The 19,803-nt window shown below is 38.5% G+C and overlaps 1 protein-coding gene across 3 annotated transcripts; it reads left to right on the forward strand.

Annotated features, from left to right (window-relative positions):
* The first annotated feature begins 381 nt into the window (after window positions 1-381).
* On the forward strand, window positions 382-19,332 carry pfkfb2b (6-phosphofructo-2-kinase/fructose-2,6-biphosphatase 2b). Of its 3 annotated transcripts, XM_047348410.1 has the most exons (17): window positions 383-871; window positions 1,385-1,547; window positions 2,114-2,239; window positions 5,295-5,391; window positions 7,238-7,304; window positions 7,444-7,518; window positions 10,471-10,527; window positions 10,664-10,788; window positions 10,958-11,165; window positions 12,334-12,480; window positions 13,031-13,135; window positions 13,266-13,395; window positions 13,495-13,557; window positions 13,643-13,707; window positions 15,801-15,968; window positions 16,529-16,551; window positions 18,451-19,332. In XM_047348410.1, the coding sequence occupies exons 2-17, from the start codon at window positions 1,460-1,462 to the stop codon at window positions 18,518-18,520; spliced, it is 1,614 nt and encodes a 537-aa protein (XP_047204366.1). In that variant the 5' UTR covers window positions 383-871; window positions 1,385-1,459; the 3' UTR covers window positions 18,521-19,332. The 3 variants fall into 3 exon arrangements, with proteins under 3 accessions (XP_047204369.1, XP_047204366.1, XP_047204368.1); XM_047348413.1 differs by lacking the exon at window positions 15,801-15,968 and having other exon boundaries at window positions 382-871; XM_047348412.1 differs by lacking the exon at window positions 16,529-16,551.
* Window positions 19,333-19,803: the final 471 nt, after the last annotated feature.

Here is a 19,803-nt window from a genome sequence, read left to right on the forward strand (position 1 = left end):
TGTAGGTGATAACATGACGATTGCATAAGATTTGAGCATTAAAAATCCTTTTTCTGGTGTAGGGGTTAAGCGTGCGACCACATATAGAGGCAATGGTCCTCGAAGCGGCTGCCCCGGGTTCGAGTACCGGACCCGGCGACCTTTGCTGAATGTCTCCCTCTCTCTTTGCCCCTCTTTCCTGTCTGCCTACTATCAAAAATAAAGGCCTCTAATATCTAAAAAAAAAAAAAAAAATCATTTTTCTGTTGGCCTTCTATAAGACTATCACTCTGTATTAAATTAATCTGTATAATATAGATAACTGAATTACGGAAATACATAATGTTTTATGATATGCTACGTCATTGACGCGAGTGCATATTTCATTGGTTTATTTGGGTTTTTCTTGGACATCTTGTCTGTAAATCTTTGACCACTGTGCTTTTGGATAGGGAGGACCATCTACTATACATTTATTTATGTATTTAGGATTAAGCTGCTTTTCTCTCTGAGATGTTGGTATCCGCTGGTAAATGTTTGCAATCAGCCTCCTCATCTGACCCTCTTCAGATCACTTGCAGGTTTTTGAGTGATTTTGACGCTGTGTGATGCAATGCGCAGCCGTAGATCTGCTTCTATTCTTAACCTTACGGTAGGGCAAAAAATAAATTAAAAAAAGAATCTGACGTGGGGGCGCAACTCCAGCTGGGAGAGACACCAGCGCGCCGAGGACGCACCTCAACACGAAGGACAGGCCGACCGACCAGACGGGCTCCTCCCGACCGCAGCTTTCTGACTGTCGGTCCTGCTGATCCGAGGATTTATCCGCATATAAATCCTGCAGAGGCGGCGCCACAGTTTGAAAGGATCCTCAGATTTGCTAAGCGGCCAGGTAAATGTATATATGCAATGTAGGAAATGAGACTTGCGTAAATTATTTCAAACCAATTTCCACATGTCGGACATCAGAGGTCGCATCGCATGATTTTGGTGAAATGTTTGTGTGATCTAATAGATGATGTGGCATCAGCATTGGTCCACTATAAGTAAGTGTGCATTCGACGTTGGCAGGGATACATAGAGTCATAATCTTAAAATATGTATAAGTATGCTCCACCTTGGTGTGTGATAGTATCTGCTGCCATTTGCAATGAAGATGATGCATTACATGTTTGGGAATGTGCAATCAGAATGGTTGTGTGAACATGTGTTTTTATTTGATCTCTTTAACAACTGCTACTATTTTCCTGTTTTACATAAACTATTTACATGAACTGTGTGAATTATGTTCATGCACAGAGCAGATAACTTTTTTTCTCACAATTTAGTTGAACTTGTGACAGTATAGGATATACTAAGGATATACCAACTCTGCTTCTTTTTCTGTCTGTATTTCTCTCATCAGCTCAGACAACGTCCCCCTGAGAGAGAACATTTGTTTTTATTTAGATAAAAAAAAAAAAACGAGACGCATTTCGACATGTCCAGCACCCAAAGAGACAGTGGAGCCTCCACCAACTCAACAGAAGCCAAGAAAACAGACCCAAGATGGAATGAGAAGAAATGCTGTAAGTGAACTCCCCATTGGTCTCCCAGAATTAGATATGAACAAGTTCTGCATGACCGAGTCAAGAATCCACAGGTGCATTTGTAACGTGATCCCATGCATTGTCCGCTTGAGTCCAGATCCAATTCACAAATGTTTTTTAATCACATCTTTTGTGCTGAAGGTTCTTAAGGCTGCACTTTACACAGAAGTCAGTGAGAGATGGGAGGTGTCTCTGTTGGCAAAGATGACCAATAGGTCAATTATGACCAGTGATTTAAAAATACATTCTTCTCATTATTCTTAAGAAAATTGCTTTACGTTCCCAGGATGTTTCTACTTCTCATTTCTTCTTTGAACTCAGACCACAAAGGATATTTGTGTCCCAAGAGACAATTATTTTTGACCAGGCGACGCACGATGGCCTAGATATTATGCTGCCAACAAAATAACTCTTTTGCTGCTTTATGTTGTGTTGAAATGGCATAAAATAGATACCTATATAGCCTTTATGAAGCACTTTATGATTTATTAGGAGGTGGTCAAATATACTGATTGCATCTATGCTGGTCATTTATTATTTTGCAGCTTGGGCCTCCTATATGACAAACTCTCCAACAATGATCGTGATGATCGGCCTGCCTGCAAGAGGAAAGACCTACATGTCAAAGAAACTCACACGTTATCTCAACTGGATTGGAGTCCCAACCAAAGGTACTACACGAGGAGTGACTTGTCATTCTTAGGGTTCAGTGAGTCAGATATATTAACTTGCACGTTAGACATCAATTAAACATTTCCATGCATGATTTTTATTTAAAAAATATACAAAATGTATATCTAATGTTCATATTGCTACATGCTGAGTTTGTCTACAATATTTTATAGTTGTTGCCAGTATGTTATCATCATGCATATCAATTGTACAGCATATATGAAAGAAATAAACTGTATTTATTTATTTTTTAAGTTCATGTTATTAAATTGGACTGCTGAAACAAAATACATAGATTAGAACACAATCACAACCAACAAAACAACAAACATAATAGACCTTGAGAAAAAAGATACAAGATACAAAGAACAATAAAAAAGCATGACAATAAATATTTTGTATAAATATGTCCAAATGTTTTGCATCTGAGGACACAGATTTTCTTATAAGCTTTAAAAATGATCTAAAACAGCAACATTTTCAGTATATTAAACTAAATCAGTTCAACTTTTTAGGCTTTTTTGAAAGTCTTTCAAAGATTTTCTGTAGACTTTGGCTGCTGTTTCATGCATTTTCTGCCCTCTACCATTTATAGTTTCGAAACGCAAACTGAACACTGCGCTGTCCTGCTCAGGTATAAAAATTGGTCAGAAAATGAGGAAAACAGAAGCCAAAGTCCAAAGAAACCTTTTTATGACCTTCAAAACTTCCTATGAAATACTGCTGAAGACAAAAACTTGAAACAATAAGAACAACTTTTGGATGTTTTGAGACAAAGCATAAAGAAATCCCAGATGACTCATGACTTTTCACAGTACTGTACAAATAATAATAATAATGTAATAAATAATAATAAAATATAAAACTCATTACCATATTGATTAGGTACATAAAATATAATTCACTATATGTGCTTTTATATACATAAGCAGTGGTTGCATATTCTAATAGTTGTTGAGTTTGAACTTTCTTTTGGATCATGGATTAAACAGAACTGACTTGCACATCACTTATAACAAATTACATTTTTTGTTTTTTACATTTCAAATGGTTACAGATTTACACACAGCCCCTTAAAGCTGAGGGTCTCAAACATCGCAGCAGTGGTGGAGACTGACAACGCAAACTGTTACTGGTTGAAGTGAACAAACATGAATATAAAGCCAGTTAACAAGCATAAGAGTGTAAGAATCATGATTATTGATTAATTCATATTTATCAAGAATTATAATTTAAAATCATAATTTGAAAAAAAATGTATTTCTTAATCAAAAATCCTTATTTATTAATCGAAATCAGAGATGTCCTCTGGTGTTGTAATTGTGGCTCAAAGCCCTTGATAATTACAAATGTTAAATTCTCAGTAATAATTGATAACTATTACTAGAGGTTACTGTTTAATCAATCGTCTCACCTCAGGTGGAAGATCTTCGACCTTATTTTGATTGACGAATCACTCTTGCTCAAAATAAACACAAACGGTCTCTCTTTATCTACGTGGATGTTTATTAAATCAACAGCCCTGATACACCATGCTATTCCGATTCAGTAATCTTCACCTAATCAAACATGCAAAGTTCTACATAAAAGGGTAAAATATCAAACTAAACAGAATAAAACAGCATTGAGTGTGTGTGAATTCAAACCAGCATTTATGGAAAAACAAGAGATAATATGGTGCTGAGCGGAGCTTTGGGAGCGGCACCGCCAAACTGTAGCTCAGTGTAACACACCACAAAGGGTCATAAAACTTCCCCCCAAAGTTGTAGCTCAGTGGACAAAGGATCATAAACTTTTCGGTGGCAGCCAGAGAAAAATGGTGAGTTTCCACCATGAAATACTAACGGTCCAACTTTAAAATGTACCCTGGGCTTGCTCTCAGGTGTTGAAACAACACAGCTTGAAAGCACAGCGGCTTTCAGAGTCCAACAGCAATAAAAGTTTCAATAAGACATTGCATGCACATACAACTTAGAACACATTGGACTATAAGTGGCGATTCTAAATCGCCCTAAAATCCTACTCTATCCTGCCCAAGCTATTTCTAAATACAAAATAGAACTAAAACAAAACAGAACGAATTACTCCTTCTGGGGCAGAGAGAGGGGGGGGGGAGTCGCTGCGCGTCCGCAGTTAACTCCAAGAAGCGGTCGGCGTCGTCCTTGGCCTCCTTTGGCAAAAAGGAACAATATGACGGACCGTCAACAGTCTACTGGAACAAAAGCAAGGATGGCAAATCCGTCTCCTTGAAACCTCGGTGGGTTTTTTTCCTTTGTTACGTGTTAAACTCACGTCTTCGATCGGTAAAGTGAAATTTCTGGCCTTCCTATTCCAAAAACTTCTTTCATGAATTTTCCTTCTCGTTGGCCAACGGGGTAGAATGAATGAAAGTCCACGTGGGATTTCTTCTCCAGAGTGATGCTCCAGTTGCCTGGTTTCCAGCATGGAAAAGCCCAGCTGGGAGGGAGCTCATTTGTTATATAGCCCACTGTGACAATAGCGCTGCGACGCCCCATCCTATCAGCCGTGGTGCCCGCTGGGATTTGTAGTAGCGGACTGTCCTGGGGTACAAAATGGCTGATGGAAGGCATAGTAGCGCCCAGCAACGTACAAATGGTCCAACAAGAGCAACACATACCTCAGCAAATGCTACATGGTGTTTTTATACAGTTTATGTCTTGCAAAAAGTACAGTGAAAACATACCATTAGCAATATTTTAATATATGGACCTTATTTTATGAGATCATTTGATAATTCTAAATTGTATTCAAACTAAAAACCAAATAGGAATAAGATGGCACTCAAATTCTGATAAAAGAATGAAATATTATGTTTGTTTAAACAATTTCATCCACATAATGTGTGTGTATTGAAATTGTAATGTACCATACGCCAAAATATTGAGTAGGGGCTTAAATTATGGATTAAATCAATGGGTTTCATTGTAATTCTTTAAAAACTGTAAAACAGCGAACAAAATGTCACTACAGTTTTAACAATAAGGGCTAGGATGACAGTGTGGGCATTGTGTTGATGAAGTGTCTTTATTTCAGTGTTTAACTTGGGCGTGTATCGCAGAGAAGCAGTCAGAGCCTATAAATCTTATAATTTCTTCCGCCACGACAACGAGGAAGCCATGAAGATAAGAAAGTAAGTGTCATTTTCTGGCCAAATATATGTTCTCTTCCACTGTCATTACAAAGAGCATTCGCTTTCCATGTGACGGAGAGAGAAGTTATCATATCTCTGCTGTCTGTGGATTTAATTTCCTCCGTTCTCCACTCTTCAGCTGCATCAGTGACTAAGCTGTTTTGCTGGCCAACAGTTAAAGTTCGGCCACAGTCAGCCAAATGTTTGCACTAATCTAAATTCACACACAAACACAAATAAAACACACTATGCCCACCAGATTGTTGTATGTGTCAACCCTAAATCTGCACTGAGCTCCCCAATAAGATTAACCAGAAGTAAGAAGGCATTCTTCCCTTACGGTTTTGTCCTGTTATAGTAATTGAAATGGGATTTGTAATGCATGGCTATCATGAAAAACGCTTGACAGCGTCCCAGAGCTGAATTGTGACCTAGATATCAAACAAGCTGCTGCTGTCACTCTGATGTGACACGAGCCCTTGGTGCTGCAAAGCTGTCTGATGTATATCAGTTTTTCTCAGTTTTAGGCATTTCACCGCCAGAAGGGTCTAGTGAGACGGATTCTAGTTGTAGTTAGAAATTTTGTAATATTAGCTTGTTTGTCCAGATTTAGAGAAGTGGAGAGGAGATGTAGGGGCCTTTTGAGAGTTCTTTGCTGGCACTACTGAGTAAAGTCTGGAGCTGAAGGATGAACTCCTTCAGACCATCACATGATTTTGCAGGTTTTCTTGTTTTGATACATTGCAGCTAGTCAGCTTCACTGGGCCAGGCTGAGTATTGAAAAAAACTGTATACCTGTGTAACCTCCAGGAAAATGTACAGGGGTATAATGTGAAGTCAGTCTGGCTAGATGTATTTTCCAGATCATTGTTTGTGCTTTTGATTGTGTGGGCCCTCTTCCTTCCCATCATTCCTCTGTAGGTTGATCTTTTTTTTTTTTCTGACCCATGTTGTCTTTGAAAAGTAGAGTAGTCTGTCCATTCTGTTTTTGAAAGGTTATCATAGACTTGGATAATTACATGTTTATCTTTTGGCAGGATGGGTCATTTTTTTATTATGAGAAATACTGTAGCTTCCCACTATTCAGCTATGCTGTCTTCATGTGGACATCCAAGCCTCTCCAGTGCATTCTTGCTTTTATACCAGAAAATGTAACAAAACACTGATTTGGCTGCTCCAAATGTTCCCACCATATCTCTGAAGGATTTATTTTCTTTTGCGGCCTAAGAATGACCAGTTTCACTTGTAGAGCTAAGAGCTTTAACCACATTCAGATTCAAGTGCATCCAAATGCAACTTCCCTGTGTGGGATCAACAGCATATCTTTTGTTTGCTTTACTCGCACAACTGAGGATGCTTTGTCCATAAAATGTCATTTGAAACATTTCTACCAATAACAAAACGGTAATTCTCAAAACCTTCCACCAATTTGGATGTGAATATGCCTGAGATAAACAGTTTGCAGATTGTGCACACATTTGCTAAATAACTTTAACTTCACTTGTCAAGTGGACTTATTATACACTTTTACCACAATTTATTAAGGAAATGTACCTTTTTCTATAATAAAATACACTGAGCAGAGATGAACATTTCCATCGCTAGACAATCTTTTAACAATCTGTCCAAATTCTGCCCCATATAAATTGATTAATTGGATTTAACTGGAATTTAATTGGGTAATTTAAACGCTGTTAATGAGATTCACTGAACACAAAACTGTAGTGTGTTTTTTTTTTTCTTTTTTTACGGTGTCATACATTATAATATCATGTTTTCCTGTTTTTGACAAGCACATCAATGAAGCATCTCATATCTGTGAATGTGTTTTGCCTCCCCCCTACAGGCAGTGTGCTCTGGTGGCTCTGCAGGATGTGAGAGTCTACCTAACAGAGGAGGGGGGTCAGATTGCAGTGAGTTTCTTCTCTGTCTTTATGTGTATTCAGTTTGTTTCCAACATCTTTTAATTACAAAACATGAACCCATCTGGCATTAAGCAGTCTTGATGCTGCACCATTCTCCAAACGTTTCATGCTGTTTTTCTGTTGTCAGGTTTTTGATGCAACAAACACGACGAGGGACCGCCGAGACCTTATTCAAGCTTTCGTGAAGGAGAATGGCTTCAAGGTAAAACCGTACTTTTTCCATTTGTTCAGAATGTGCAGACTGGAGCTTTTACATATGAAAACTAGCCTTTAATTTCTTTGGTCGAATAACAGTAACATGAAGTCGACTATTAACTGGCAACACGACTATTCCAAGGATTTGAACCTTAAATGTTTATTGTTTTCTAATAATGACCAATTTTGTATTTTTCTAGGTCTTAGTTTTCTAGGCCCTTTTTTGCACCATGTCAGTGTGCTGTTAAGATATTGAGAGGATACAATTGTCCTGGCTCCAAAAGTCATAAATCTTAACATAAACTGATGGGGTGACCACCCAAAGTGAAAAAATTCATCTTTCTTTCTACACACCTTTTTGCTTTATTTCTGCTTTGCATTACGTTCTCTTTCCTCCCTTAAAGCTCCCTCCAAGTGTGCTGGTTTGATGAAGTCCTACCCCAAATTAGCTAAATGAACCTGAAGTACTCAGGTGTCTAATGGCAGTATCCCTCGAAACACTGTCTCCTCTGATTATGCAGACATGCTTAGGACTGTTTGGCTGTGCCTGTTTTCCACTAACTGCAATATAGAAGTAGGTCAGCTCTGTTAGAGGCAGCAATAAGACAGTACTGGCTGGCAGCAAGTGAAAGAAATTAAGACGTAGTCAACAAAGAACATACCTTAAGCAGGATTTTTCTGTTAATTTCAGAAGTGTCTGATACATATGTCCCCACAGACAGCTAGTGAAGCTGTCCTACATTCAGCACATACAGGTCCTTCTCAAAATATTAGCATATTGTGATAAAGTTCATTATTTTCCATAATGTCATGATGAAAATTGAACATTCATATATTTTAGATTCATTGCACACTAACTGAAATATTTCAGGTCTTTTATTGTCTTAATACGGATGATTTTGGCATACAGCTCATGAAAACCCAAAATTCCTATCTCACAAAATTAGCATATTTCATCCGACCAATAAAAGAAGTGTTTTTAATACAAAAAACGTCAACCTTCAAATAATCATGTACAGTTATGCACTCAATACTTGGTCGGGAATCCTTTTGCAGAAATGACTGCTTCAATGCGGCGTGGCATGGAGGCAATCAACCTGTGGCACTGCTGAGGTCTTATGGAGGCCCAGGATGCTTCGATAGCAGCCTTTAGCTCATCCAGAGTGTTGGGTCTTGAGTCTCTCAACGTTCTCTTCACAATATCCCACAGATTCTCTATGGGGTTCAGGTCAGGAGAGTTGGCAGGCCAATTGAGCACAGTGATACCATGGTCAGTAAACCATTTACCAGTGGTTTTGGCACTGTGAGCAGGTGCCAGGTCGTGCTGAAAAATGAAATCTTCATCTCCATAAAGCTTTTCAGCAGATGGAAGCATGAAGTGCTCCAAAATCTCCTGATAGCTAGCTGCATTGACCCTGCCCTTGATAAAACACAGTGGACCAACACCAGCAGCTGACACGGCACCCCAGACCATCACTGACTGTGGGTACTTGACACTGGACCTCTGGCATTTTGGCATTTCCTCCTCCCCAGTCTTCCTCCAGATTCTGGCACCTTGATTTCCGAATGACATGCAGAATTTGTTTTCATCCGAAAAAAGTACTTTGGACCACTGAGCAACAGTCCAGTGCTGCTTCTCTGTAGCCCAGGTCTGGGGAATGCGGCCCCTGTAGCCCATTTCCTGCACACGCCTGTGCACGGTGGCTCTGGATGTTTCTACTCCAGACTCAGTCCACTGCTTCCACAGGTCCCCCAAGGTCTGGAATTGGCCCTTCTCCACAATCTTCCTCAGGGTCTGGTCACCTCTTCTCGTTGTGCAGCGTTTTCTGCCACACTTTTTCCTTCCCACAGGCACTGAGGTGCCTTGATACAGCACTCTGGGAACAGCCTATTCGTTCAGAAATTTCTTTCTGTGTCTTACCCTCTTGCTTGAGGGTGTCAATAGTGGCCTTCTGGACAGCAGTCAGGTCGGCAGTCTTACCCATGATTGGGGTTTTGAGTGATGAACCAGGCTGGGAGTTTTAAAGGCCTCAGGAATCTTTTGCAAGTGTTTAGAGTTAACTCGTTGATTCAGATGATTAGGTTCATAGCTCGTTTAGAGACCCTTTTAATGATATGCTAATTTTGTGAGATAGGAATTTTGGGTTTTCATGAGCTGTATGTCAAAATCATCCGTATTAAGACAATAAAAGACCTGAAATATTTCAGTTAGTGTGCAATGAATCAAAAATATATGAATGTTAAATGTTCATCATGACATTATGGAAAATAATGAACTTTATCACAATATGCTAATATTTTGAGAAGGACCTGTAGGACTGGAAAAAGAAAACATTTTTCAGGCATCTTTTGGATCACCTATGTATAAGCTTTCCCTAAATACAAACACACACGCAGTTCTAACATTGATTTTCTGTGAGCGTATTGGCTCTCTGAACAAACCAGACAACCAAATATGAAAGTACACATATCTAATAAGACATTTTATGCACCTGGCCAGCATTTCCAAAAATCAATTATAACACAGAAGAATATTTTAGTTTGCTATTGATTCAGTGCTGCCCCAGCTTTAAAATCCTGCAACAACAAAAATGCTTAAAAGTAACTTCTCACTGCTTAAATATTGCATTAAATGCAAATTTCAATGCAATTCACGTATTTTATGTATGCCAAAAATGTGTTTGATGTTGAACTAAAACCGAATATAAAACACATTCTTTCAGTCTGTATAGCTCTGATTTAGTTTAGTTGGTTGAGTATTGTATTGTACTCTACTTTTCAAGTGAAGTGTCACATTGCCTACATTTGACACAATGCCTTATAATAATCTACCTATCATACTCTCAGAAATAACATATCTAAAATATTTTCCTTTAAGGAAACTATATGACATAGTTAAATGTGAATTTTATGAATAATTAGTGTAAGCTGACCAAGTGATCTGCCCTTTTTCCAACAGGTGTTCTTTGTGGAGTCAGTGTGTGATGACCCAGATGTCATTGCTGCCAATATTCTGGTATGAACTTATGTCACCCATCTCTGAGGTTTGACTGTGACTTCTGATCTTTATCACAGCCCTGATCTGCTAATGTTCACAGTTAAAGCTGCACTGCTTGTTCAAGATATTTAAACGGGTCTCATGGCTGTTGCAGGAAGTTAAAGTCTCCAGTCCAGACTACCCTGAGAAACACAGAGAGAGGGTAATGGAGGATTTCCTGAAAAGGATCGAGTGCTACAAGGTCACCTATCAACTGTTAGATCCTGATGACTATGACAAGTACGAATTTGTCAAATACTTTAAACAGTGAGCAAATGTTACAGTTGTTCCTTCACTGTAGCTGTAAGCAAAATGTTGACGTTGTAGGAAGATGTAATTCAGAAATCAAACACTAGATGGAGACATTAAGCCAGCATATGATTCAACGCAATGTCCAATGCACCTGCAGGGACCTCTCTTTTATCAAGGTTATAAATGTGGGCCAGCGTTTTCTGGTGAATCGAGTGCAGGACTACATCCAAAGCAAGATAGTTTATTATCTCATGAACATCCACGTGCACTCACACTCCATTTACCTGTGTCGACATGGAGAGAGCAACCACAACGTCGAAGGACGCATAGGAGGAGACTCTGAGCTTTCTCCAAGAGGAAAACAGGTACAGCAGCATGCTCTTTCTTCACTACTCCTCTTCTTGTGAGCTGCAAAGTCAGAGTATTGAGAGAAAGCCCAGGTGTACAGTGCCTTGCAGGAGCATCCATATCCCTTTAAGTGTTTACATTTTGTTACATTACAGCTACAAACCGAAACATATTTTTTTGAATTTTATGTGACAGACCACCACAAAGCAGCATATAAAGTGGAATGAATTTACTTTGATACACCTAAATAAAATCCAGTGGAACTGATTAATTGCTTTTAAATGACCCACAATTACTAAATTAGTGCTGCTGAATCCAAGTCTGTGGAATTTTGATCTCAGTATAAATACACCCATTCTGCGAAGGTCTCAAAGGTCTGTGAGAACATAAGAGAACAACGACAACAAGAACAGGTCAGACATAAAGCTGTGGGGAAGCTGAAGCATGGTTAGCAAATGAAACAATATCCCAAGCTTTAAACATCACATATGACACTGTACAATCCATCATCTTAAAATGGAAAGAATATGGCACAACTGGAGACCTAACAAGACATGGACAACACATCATCCTAAACTGACAGAGAAGAAGCCATGAGATCCATGGTAACTGGAGGAGCTGCATATATCCACAGCTCAGGTGGGAGGATCTGTTTGCAGGACAACTATGGGTTGCCATGGAAGGGTGGCAAGAAGAAAGCCATTAATGAAAGAATTAGAAGTTGTTGTGTATGTGGGGTTATGATCACCCGCTGATGTAAAATGCTTCTGAGAGGACTCTGTTTAGACAGACTTTATTTGCATCTAAATGTGGTTCCACAAAATACTGATTCATGCGGCCTGAATACAAATGCACGCCACACTTTTCAGCTTTTTTTCTGTAAACATTTTAAAAACATGTACTTTACTTCAACTTTGTAATTATGAACTGCTTTGTACTGGTCTATCACAAGAAATTCCAGTTAACTTAAAGTTCCTGGTTATAATTCGAGAAAATGTAAAAAAGTTCAAGCTGTGTCCATATGTTTGCAAGGCAATGTACTTTACTGTTTATTACACACACACATACATACAAATACCCGCCTTTTTAATCCTCCTCATTTCTTGTTTCCTAAACATCATACAAAAGTAGCATTACCAAGAATAATAGTCAGACTCAACTCTCCTTCTCCTCCTCATATCCCAGTTTGCCCACGCCCTGCGAGATTTCATTGATGAGCACAAACTGTCGGACTTGAAGGTGTGGACAAGCCAGCTGAGGAGGACCATCCAGACAGCAGAAGAGCTTGGTGTGCCTTATGAGCAATGGAAAATCCTCAACGAGATTGATGCTGTCAGTGCCAAGGAACCCAGTTTGCCTCATTGTACTGTCCACATAATAAACTCATTAACTTTATGAAGCTGTGTGGTTTAGAAGGAGATAAATTATAATTGAGATTTCTCTCAGAGATCTTGTTGAAAAGATGTGTTTTTCACATTTCAAAGTATTAAGAAGGAAACAAAAGGCTTGTAAAACTGACAATGACAGAAAATACAATTTACGGAGACTGAAAAAAGGCCCTGCAAGGGCAAAATCTCTCTGATTCTCCAAGTGTAAAACCAACTGAGTACTTGCTTTGTTTTTTCGCTGTATCTGACACAACAAGCCAAAATCTAACTACTGCATTGTTGTGCATATGTGGAACATATGTGGTTGATATAAACCATGAGCAGAACTCAGCCCTGTTTAGACTTAATTGGCTTGCTAGTCTATGTAGGTGTCTACTTCTGTATTTCTGCTTTTTTTGCAGGATTTATTTATACATTTCACAGTCAAATATCTGTTATTGACTAATTTCCTTCTGCCATCATAAAAGATAATTTATTTTATTATTGTTTCCAAGGGGGTATGTGAGGAGATGACCTACCAAATGATCCAGGATTCCTTTCCCGAGGAGTTTGCTTTGAGAGACCAGGATAAATATCATTACCGCTACCCTGGAGGAGAGGTGACCAGGACCTATCCTTACTGCTTCATACCTACAGCCTCCAACTTATTCATAGAAATGATTGCTGACTTTATATAATTAGCTGAATTGTTGTAACTGTCATCTCCTCTTGTCCTATCGTCTACCCCAGTCCTACCAAGATCTCGTACAGCGTCTTGAGCCTGTTATCATGGAGTTGGAGAGACAGGGCAATGTGTTGGTTATCTGCCACCAGGCTGTGATGCGCTGTCTCTTGGCTTACTTCCTGGACAAGGGTGCAGGTCAAATAAACACAAACACACACACACACACACTCAAACATGAAGATGTAGACACAAGAAGATGCTGATATATGATATACTTTGTTCTTTATTCCACAGATGATCTCCCATACGTGAAATGTCCCCTCCACACAGTGCTTAAGCTAACTCCAGTTGCATATGGTAGGTCTATGCCAATAATTATAACTGCTCAACCACAAAGCAGCAAGCAAAAGCATTCAGTGCATTCAATCTTTTTTTCCTGTAGGTTGTAAAGTGGAGATGTTTTATCTGAATGTGGAGGCAGTAAACACACACCGAGACCGGCCACTTGTAAGTTGGAGTTTAAAATTATGTAGAATTAGTATATGTTCACGAGTGTGTATGCTGCTGTGTTGAGGTAATGCTTTAAAAGTGACAATTTTTTCAATTTGATGGATTCAACTTTTCAGCATCTGATTTAAAGCCTTTCCAACTGTTGGTTTGTTGTGTCTATTAGTTCAACACAATGCAGCTGCATTAGATCCCTCCATGTGAGGCTTTACTGCCTTGATGCCTTTCAGTTTTGTTTTGCCTCTTCTATCTCTAACTTTAATTAATCAGCTTGGCTTGAGCTGTGAGCCTAGGAGTGTTAAATAAGGTTTACTTTTACTCATATTTTAGTACCTGTGGCTGTGGCTGATCTTGCAAACTGCTTGGCTGACTTGACCGTTGTTATTATTAATCTGACTGTATCTTGGTTTATTGATTGTGTGTATATGAAAAAAGACATACTGATAAATTTAGGCCAGAATCCCCCTATTTAAATACAGTGCCTCACATATGTATTAATAGCACATTTTGTCATGTTATAGCCACAGATAAAATAATACATTATTTTGATTTTTTGTGAACAAATATCTAAAAAGTGTGTTGTAAATTTAATTTAACCTCCTCTTAGAGTCTATGCTTTGTTGAGCCACCTTTCCAAGTCTTTTGGGATATGTCTCTAATAGCTTTGCACATTGAGAGATAGAAATCTTTTTTGCCATCCTTCTGCACAAAAGCTCAATGTGTACAATTGTGAACATCAACTTTCACATCTTGCCACACATTTTTAATTGATTTAGGCCTGGACCTTGATTGTGTCATTCTAACATGATATGTTTTGATCTAAACCATTACATTGGAGCACCTGCTGTATGTTTGTGGTTGGTGTCCTGCTGAAAGGTCAATCTTTGCCCCGGTTCCATATCTTTTGCCACCTCAAACAGGTTTTCTTCCAGAAATATCTTATATGTAACTCTAATCAGGTTCCGTGTTTCTGTGGATGATGCTTTAACCACCATGTGGTGCAAAGAGAGATGGACAACAATGATGGACTGACCAGCAGATATACAGAACCAAGAAGCTGCACCCAGCAGACAAGCTTGATCCCATTAATTAAAATTAAGTTGTGTTGTTGTTATTCACCATAATCTTCTTTAATGAGAGGAACTGCCAAACCTTCAACATCAATGTGAAAATGAAAACATCCGGCACCTCCCTGGAGAGATAGCTTTGAGACTTTGAGGGTTAAACAAATGTTGTGCAGAGATTTTCTGTCAACTAAGGTGAGAACCACAGGTCAAGGGACCCAGACCGGTTCATTGAGAGGTGACACAATAAGACTCAATAGTAATTTGTCTTATCGGTTTATTTCAAGCTTCGAAGGCCTTCATAAGTTCAGCCAGGAATTAGGAAAATCTAAATATTATGCAAAAACATTTCATTAGAGCGATAGACACAGATAATTGTATCTGATAAAGTTAAATCTTTGATCGGCTAAAGAAAATAAGAAATCTAATTTCAATTCTCTTTATTTCTCTTTAAGAGATTTGATTTAATGATTGTTTGATTTTTTTTTTTCTTTCTTTACTTAATTAATACTTAAGAAAGAAAGGAGAAACTCTCCCAGGGTACCCCTTCTTGCTAGAACAGCCACTGCATACAGATGTTACTGATGTATCATGTGTAAGTGTTAGTGATATATCCATTTGCTACATACTTAATTTCTATTGGGGATTGGTTACACTGGATTTTATTTAGCCCTGTTAGAGTAAAGGGGGCTGAATACCAATCAACCACATTTTTCAGATTTTTATTTGTAATAAATGTATCATTTTCCTTCCTTTATTTACCACAAAAATATTTGTGGTTATAATATGACAAAATGTGAAAACGTTTAGGATAGAAATCCTTTTCAAGGCACTCTAGATTTCCATTAATGATACAGTACATCCTTTCTGGTGCAGGTTTTTATCTCTCCAGTTAGAGCTCCACTGTATCTGTCCATTAATATGACACAGCCATTCTAAATGGCTGTGTCCATTCAGGTGCCTCCCCTCGTCTCATCTGTCCCTCGATCTTTTTCCTTTAACACTTGCGGTATTTCATCTTCTGACCAGGGTAAAAATCCGAGGGACTCTGCTCTCATACATCGCCGGAATAGTTACACTCCCTTGTCCAGTCACGACCAGGTCAAGCGGCCCAGGCTCTACAGCGCGGGCAACCAGCCATGGCTACCGCTCGCCCCTACTCCGTCAGCTCTGATGCCAGAGACACTGCAAAGCCAAGTTAGTGACAGAGTTACAGGCTGACCCTCTAAATCTGCCACCGTCACCTGTAATCAGTCACCACCCACTACAGTTGTAAACCTGTGTTTACCATCCTCCTACCTCAGTTCTGGGCCTTCCTGATGATGATGCAGTGTGTGTGTGTGTGTTTTAACTGACTTACATAAATTTCACCGCTGCATTTGTATTTCTCAGGGCATGTTTTGCATCTTGAGACAGCTGCTCTCTCCTTTTGCTGATTGTCCTGCACGATCCTTGCCTCACCAAAACACTGTCTTCAGCTTGAAAATGCAGAACAGAATGCCAACTCTTTGCTATGTTTTAGCTTTTTCTGTTAACCAAAGACACACAAACATTACGAATATTTTGTACAATATGTAGCTGCAAATTATTGGACACATATAGAAATATGACTCAAATGTTTTGCAAACAAGGGTTAGGAGAAAAAAAAAGGTTTTTCTTACTATGCATTCACTGGCCTTGCATTATGGTACATAGCTTCTGCCCTTCTCCACATTTCTGTCTTCTCTTTCTCCACTTTCTCCAAACCTGTCTTACAGGCTCGGACAGGAGGCAGTTGTTTGTGAGTATTTTCAGAGACTTAGTACCAGTAACCAACCTTTCATTTTCTTTCCCATTCTTCAACTCATTGCCCAGTGATCCATATCTGTATATATGTGTAATAATTAATACTTTTTATGGTCTCATTTTATTTTTATGCTTTTCAGTTTATATTGTTTATCTTATTTTCCATTACCTTTGCATGGTAAAAGTTACAATCAGCTTTGTTTTCCTCAGCAACACTATCAGGGGCACTCCGTCATACATCAATTAATCGATTCTTTTACATATAACTGAATCATAAATTAATATCCGTTAAGCCTACTGATGTTGGTACTTGAGATAACGTAAAACAGTAAAATGTTGACAAAGAGTATTTACTAATTAAACTAATCTAGTATATCATTGAAACTAATGGCTGTTTCAGTACATTTCCAGTAAAGGGTTTACATGCAGTCATCTTGGGCATTAATGCCTTTATTTTGAGCTTTTAAATATCTGTTTAAACACTGTTTTTTCCAAGATGGATTGGTTATATAGCTACAACTTCAGTAATTTTTGAAGACAAGAATTGGATGCACAAGTTCATATTTATTGTGGGTTTTCTCAAATCCACATGAGGTCACAATTATACATACCAGCTCGAACATTTACATTGACCCCCACCAATATTTGGTTAATTGCCCCCTAGTGGGGTGCTGCTAGATATGGTGGTACGGGGGAACCCCAGATATGGAGGCTGGTCCTCGACACAGCTGCCCTGGGTTTAACTTTAGACCTCAGGACCTTCACTGCACCTCTGCCCCTTTTCTGTCTAACATACTGTGAATAAAAGCCTCTAGTGCTACAAATTGGAAATAAAATGTCCTTTAGCAAGATTTTACCATAAATATGCTGTTTTTGTTGCCATCAACAAGCTTCTGGTATTGTCCTGGCTGGATGGTCATTGAAACAGATCTGTTCCTGGTATAGACTCAACTTAAATTTAACCATAACTCACAGATTTTCAACAGAGCTGGGGCTTGGGGTGGGCATTCTACAAGCATATCAGCCTACCTTATCCATTTCTAAACCAGTTTTTATGAGTATTTGTGATCATTGCCTTGTTTGATCACATACTTTAAGTTTTTAACCATCTGAATTAACATGGACAATCCAAATGCCCTCTGGAGAAAGGTTTTATGGTTAGACGACACAACGATTCAGGTATTTAGTAAAACTTAAGAACACTGCCAGTTGTCAAGCCAGCTGACAATAGCAGCATGCTAAGGGTTTGTTTCAACCCCAGTGCTGCAGGTGAATGGAATAATTAAGGAAGATTCTTCCTTCACCTCAAATCAACAGATAAATGGTTGAAACCGGGTGTTCCAATTCAACAGCGGTTCCAGCCCATCAGAACTGGGTTTGGATGGATACAGCAAGCTAACATTAAGCTTATGGAATGAACCCTATAAAGAATTTATGAACTATGTTTACAAGTCAAGTCTATGCCAGGAACCCAACTATGTCAAATGAGTTCTACCAATTTTAGTACCAAGTCCATAATGAATCTTAATTTTTTCACCCAAATCATGTTTTTAAAACCGTAAGTTTTCAATGTTTCCACTCTTAAAAAAAGAAATATTCAGGATTATCAAAAAAATCCCTAAATTAATATAATATGAGTGTACCTAAACTTATGTCCAGAACTATATGAAAGTTGCACAAAACCACACATTAGAGAGACCATAATTACATTAATTATTAATTAATCCATCAATGTCTTTTTTGTTAAAGAGAAATATTAAGTTACTAGTTAAACAATTCTCTAAAATTTCACTTCTGTTGTGCCTCTGGAGAAATGATCAGTTCTCTCAAGCTATATTTTATGTGGTAAGAAATAGATTTTTAAATGTTGGTTACATTTCTTTCTCTGACCAAGGAGTCCCTGTGCGAAGGAATCGACTTTGATGACAGCGAAGAAACTAGTGGCTGTTTTCGCTTCTGAGTGAAGGTTGGATCTTCCTCCGCTTTTCTTCGCAGTTTCTCGGGCCTTTTATGAGGCAAACAATGGAAGGTCTTTTTTCTTTTCATTTTTTAGCATATTCCAGATAATCGTAAGATGACAGGGAACAGAACAGTTCCCGCTCAAGATATGAACATGTGAGCACAAAATAACATGTTGCACTCTCTCTTTCCTCTGCATGTTGAGGCTTTAAACTAGAAACCCCTATCACTGATATCATTCAGTCGTGCATGTGCACCAAAAGTACTTAGTCAACCAATGCATGCTGTACTTTACAGCTCTGGTGCCATTTTCTTTGTAATGCCTCAGTAAATGTAAAATATAACAGAAAGTAATAAATAATCTGTTTTCACAATTGCACAAAGTAGGTGATATGGAAATATTTTACAATAAATATATATGCATATGCTCTAAAAACATTCTGTAGTAGTGATTCTTATTGGATGGACAACATCTGTTACATCTGACCTGGAAAGAATGTAGTCAAAATAAATAAAGGATTGTTTTTATTAGTTTCCATCTTTTTCTGTCTCGTCTATTGGTTCAGCCACACAGACCAACCTTTGCTCCCTACATGCATCACTGAGCCATGTTTTCCCATGACCCAGTTCACCCTTCTTCCTTCCTTTGGTCATTTTTGATAGATGATAAAATAATTTTTTACTGCTTTTATCACATCGACTTTGAAGAGAAAATAATGTAATTGTAACTTTGTAATGTCTGATTATCGATAAGTTATTGTTTAAAACAGTCTTCTGTGCCTTTTAGGAGTCAATAAAATTACATTTTTAAGAATTATGAGTTATTTTTATGAAAGGTTTATTCTTCAAATCTAGATATACAGAAGTGAAGGTGGGTTAGGGAGTAAAGGTATAACTGGAGGACTGACAGCACTTGGTTTGTAGAAGCAGAGCTGGCAAAATTCAATTCAATTCAGTTTTATTTATATAGCACCAATTCACAACACATGTTGTCTCAAGGCACTTCACAACAGTCAGGTACATACAGTCCAATTAATCCTAACCATTGAATAGTGCAGAGTTAGTTATTTATTCAAATTGGATAAAAAGTTTTTCTGTCTAAGGAAACTCAGCAGATTGCATCCAGTCAGGGACTTGCATCATTCACTCCTCCCAGATGAGCATGTAGAGACAATGGACAGTCACTGGTGTTGACTTTGCAGCAATCCCTCATACTGAGCATGCATGTAGCGACAGTGGAGAGGAAAAACTCCCTTTTAACAGGAAGAAACCTCCAGCAGAACCAGGC

This window comes from Girardinichthys multiradiatus, chromosome 20, assembly GCF_021462225.1.
Source record: "Girardinichthys multiradiatus isolate DD_20200921_A chromosome 20, DD_fGirMul_XY1, whole genome shotgun sequence".
NCBI lineage: Eukaryota > Metazoa > Chordata > Actinopteri > Cyprinodontiformes > Goodeidae > Girardinichthys > Girardinichthys multiradiatus.